Source organism: Tenebrio molitor, chromosome 7 (assembly GCF_963966145.1).
Source record: "Tenebrio molitor chromosome 7, icTenMoli1.1, whole genome shotgun sequence".
In the NCBI taxonomy this organism is placed as follows: Eukaryota; Metazoa; Arthropoda; class Insecta; order Coleoptera; family Tenebrionidae; genus Tenebrio; species Tenebrio molitor.
In genome coordinates, this window is record NC_091052.1 from 19,254,370 (window position 1) to 19,258,279 (window position 3,910).

The 3,910-nt window shown below is 35.3% G+C and overlaps 1 protein-coding gene across 2 annotated transcripts in view; it reads left to right on the forward strand.

Moving 5' to 3' along the window:
- mub (poly(rC)-binding protein mub) overlaps nucleotides 1-3,619 on the forward strand; it is a 127,624-nt gene extending 124,005 nt beyond the window's left edge. For both annotated transcript variants that reach the window (XM_069053248.1, XM_069053249.1), the window contains exon 9: nucleotides 49-3,619. In XM_069053248.1, the coding sequence (XP_068909349.1) occupies nucleotides 49-133 (85 nt within the window). In that variant the 3' untranslated portion in view covers nucleotides 134-3,619. The remainder of the gene's footprint in view (nucleotides 1-48) is intronic.
- The last annotated feature ends 291 nt before the right edge of the window (nucleotides 3,620-3,910 follow it).

A 3,910-nucleotide genomic window follows, 5' to 3' on the forward strand; every position in this document is an offset into this window, starting at 1 on the left:
TTCTTGTCGTTTCGATAAACACTGATGTAAAATGTGTGTGTTCACCAGGATATCGATGGAGACTGCAGGCTTGCCGATGCCCGGATACCACTACATCGCTCCGAACCACATTGTAAAGGCCCCGATCCATTAACTGAACTGGCCCTGGCATCAAGAGTTCTTGGTGCCACCCACTGATCCCCAATCTCAATGGTATTTCAGATAATACCGTGTAAATTATGGTCTGATCTGTGAAAACTACAAATACTGACAATATTGTCATTAAATTATGATGGATACTTTACAAAAAAAGATTGGTAATGGGGAACAAGCCAAAGATTCGTTATTTTTAATTTTTTATAATGATATAACGTATTTATATGATATATTTAGATACAATCAGAAAATTTACTGTTTACTGTCTGTTAGCGATTTTCTAGTTGAATTTTTTCAGTTGTACTAATGTTTCACGCGAATTGGTTGGATTGTTGAGGCAGTTGAACTGTTCACAAGACTAAATTCTTCGATTCTGCTTATACTTTGCAAGTTATTACCCTCCTCCACGTGCTTTCACTTCTTTCAGCTTACCAAAGAACGACACAACCAAAGTAACTTATTTGTCATTCCTGAGAGTTTCTCTAGTGACTGGAATAAAGTGCCAAAATGTAAATAGTTATCGTTCGCGACGTCGGTCCGTTACACATTATCTTCGAGGCGCTCCGGTGGTGTTCCCGATTTAGCTCTGCCGAAACTAGTCTCAGATCGCTCCGACCGGTGGTCTCGAAAATACTGCCAGGACCGTTTCGCGACTTGGAAATTGTTATTATTTCGTTAAAAGTCGAACAAGCTAGAAATTAGTTGTACATTTTCGTTTTACGTCGATTTGTTATGTAAATATGGCGGGACAATAACTTCCAAGGTATATATATATATTGATAACAACGTTTTCGTTCTGTTGCGTATATAGTATTTATTTATTTATAGTGATTTTATTAAGCTTATTTATTTATCACACGTTGATTTGCCTAGTATAATACTCAGAACGGGGAACCACCGGTACTCATCCGGCACCGAGGGTTCTCTCCTCTCTTCCATCACCATATCAGACCTGGATTGTCAAGGATGTACGTGTACATATCGGTACCGGAGGTGCCGGATGGGTACCGGGAACATTATCGTAGTATTGATTCCCAGTTTTGACTGATGATTTTCTAGTTTTTTAGTGATTAGTCGAATACTAAAGAGTGATCTGGGCACTTTTGTGATCTAGTTGAACCGAGTTGGTATTAAGATCGCTGTGCAATATGAGATTGTTTGCATTTTTTACATTGGGCTGTGCATGTTATTAAATCTTAAGTATTCGTTGTCTACGTAATTTCTTCCTCGATACAAAGAGTAAAAGAAAGATATTTTTGTGCCAAATTGACTCTTCCCTTTTTGCTCATGCCGTAAATGCTCATATCACTCGAACAGAAATGTTTCAGATGCAATACTTTTACAGTTATTATTGCAAACAGTCTATTTGTGGTTAGTGGTAGCTAGCTCACTGTGATCACGTTATGTAACAATGCACTGTCGCGAGATGTTATACAATAACTTTATTGTAGTGCTTAACAGTTAATCTGGTTATACAATACTATTGAGACGTGCTGTACTTACGGCCGGATTTTTTTAAAGAACAGCAGGTTCGTGTAGAGGCTACCAGTGAAACGGTTTTCTCGATTTTGTTCGATTTAACCAACAGAAACGGTTGATTTTTTTAAAACAGCTGGCTTGTTATTTAGTAGTAGTGATATATAATCTAGTCTATTATTTACTAACATTTTTCATGTTTATTATTGATGTAATTTTATTCGATCTAAACGTTTGACTATAATGGGGACAATCTATTGTTATCCCTTTGTGTTACTGAGTGTTCTTAAAATAGATTATCGATGTCGGTGTGCAATCGCGCTCTCGGTCCTCCTTCGCACTCACTTCCATCTAGTAGTTTTTGGCTTGTCGATGCTCTCGCAACTTTTACAGTAACTGAGGAAGTGCGATTCGGGAAGGAGGAGCGGCGCGATTGGTGATCGTTCCGACTAAAAAAAAAAAACAGTAATGTAATCATGTGCCAAATAAATGGATCAAGATTTTTTCATATTCGAGACACATGTACAAAATTGTGTTTATCATTTGAAATTTTTGAGATAATGTAATTCTTTCTATGAACTCCATGTTTCAGAGTTAGGTCTAGCGAACAACTATTATACTACCTAGTTTTAGCGTTTCAAATAACTGTTTTATAATTTGAATGTGACAATTTTTATCAAGACGATGCTTCAGGTAGTGTTGCAATACTCAATCATTACGAGGGGGTTACTTAATACATGTTGGCTATCCCTGCTCGTGTAGAAGGTGTAGGAATTAGCAGGGGCCTTAATGTCGGCTATATCATAGTTGTCGTGTTGTGCAGGCAATCAACGGTTAGCTTTGTCTGTAGCGTAATGCTGACAGCACTTTCAGTGCCAAATGTGGTAGTTCTAAAGTCAAAAATTAAAAACAAACCAAAAAAACCGGTAGGAAAGAATATATTTTGAATTTTTGTATTGAAGATGACGTGACTGATTCACATTAATAACAGATATACATCAATCACACGCAGAGTCGGGATCTGACACCCTGACGCACCCTGAATTTCAAGAAAATCACAATCAGCTAACGTGAGATATCATTTGTATAGCCTTTATTAAAACAGGGTCTTTATTATTAAGAGAATGTAAAACGTAGGTAGTTTATTGTAAAGAGAATTTTGTCTTTGTCTTTCAGACGATTTAAACAAGAAAAAATTTGAGCAGTATTGTTTCTGTGAGATTATATAATTAGTGTTAATAAGATGCCAAAATTATTTGATGATTCCATTTTGTACTTTTTAAAAAGCGGTTGCCAGCACAGACAATTCGAAACGTATTTCTAAAAGAATACTTATGAAACTCAATGCAAATATATAACTTTTGTAATAATAATTATTATCGGCAACAAATTTCAGGGTAACGTTTCGCTTTATTCTCATTTTTTAGTAATACGTTAAATAATAAACCTACAGTGTTGCTGCTGTAGATTATGTTGTATACAAGATATAGTAAAAGATGATGCAAAATAGATTTATATAAAATATCTACCTATATGTATCGCTATTTATAGTGCTTTTTGCTTATGGAACACAACACGACTGTATAATTGTATTAGCAGTAGAGGGCACGCTGTTACTCATCATAATTTTGGCTCGTTCAGAAATGTTACCATATCTCGGACATATCCTTCTCTCGGTGGCATTGTATTTTATTGTTCGACCCGGGAATTATTGCAAGTCGTCTCGGGTTTTTATTGCTCAATCCTTCGTCATCTTCATATCAGATTTTGAAAATGAGTAACAGCTCGAAATATTTTGATATTGATTATAATGTTTTATGTATTATACGGATCATTCATGTAGATTTTAAAATTAGGCAATAAAATATTATGACGTGTGCGAGGCATAAAAGACAGTTTTAGACATTGCACATATCTATTGTTCTTTCCATATGCAAGATGTTTAGTACATACATATTTAGATAAGATGTTTTATGTTTGTTTTTGGTTAATAAAGTGTGAATATTAACGTGGCATTTTCATTTTTCATTAATCCAACGGGTCAATTAAAAGAAAAATCATTCTTGATTTGACGAAGGAATATTTTGCAGTATTTCTAATCGATTGAACCACTAAAAAACAAAGCTTCACAGGAAACTCAGCCGTCTTTAATCAACATTGTAAAAAGCGTCGCTAATTTGAACAGGAACGTCTAGCATTGTGTCTTTTTCGAATGAATTGTATTCAGTTGCCCTTATTTGAATAAGGTGAAGTTCAAGGTAGGTTCACTAATGTTAGACGTATTCAACTTTATCAATGA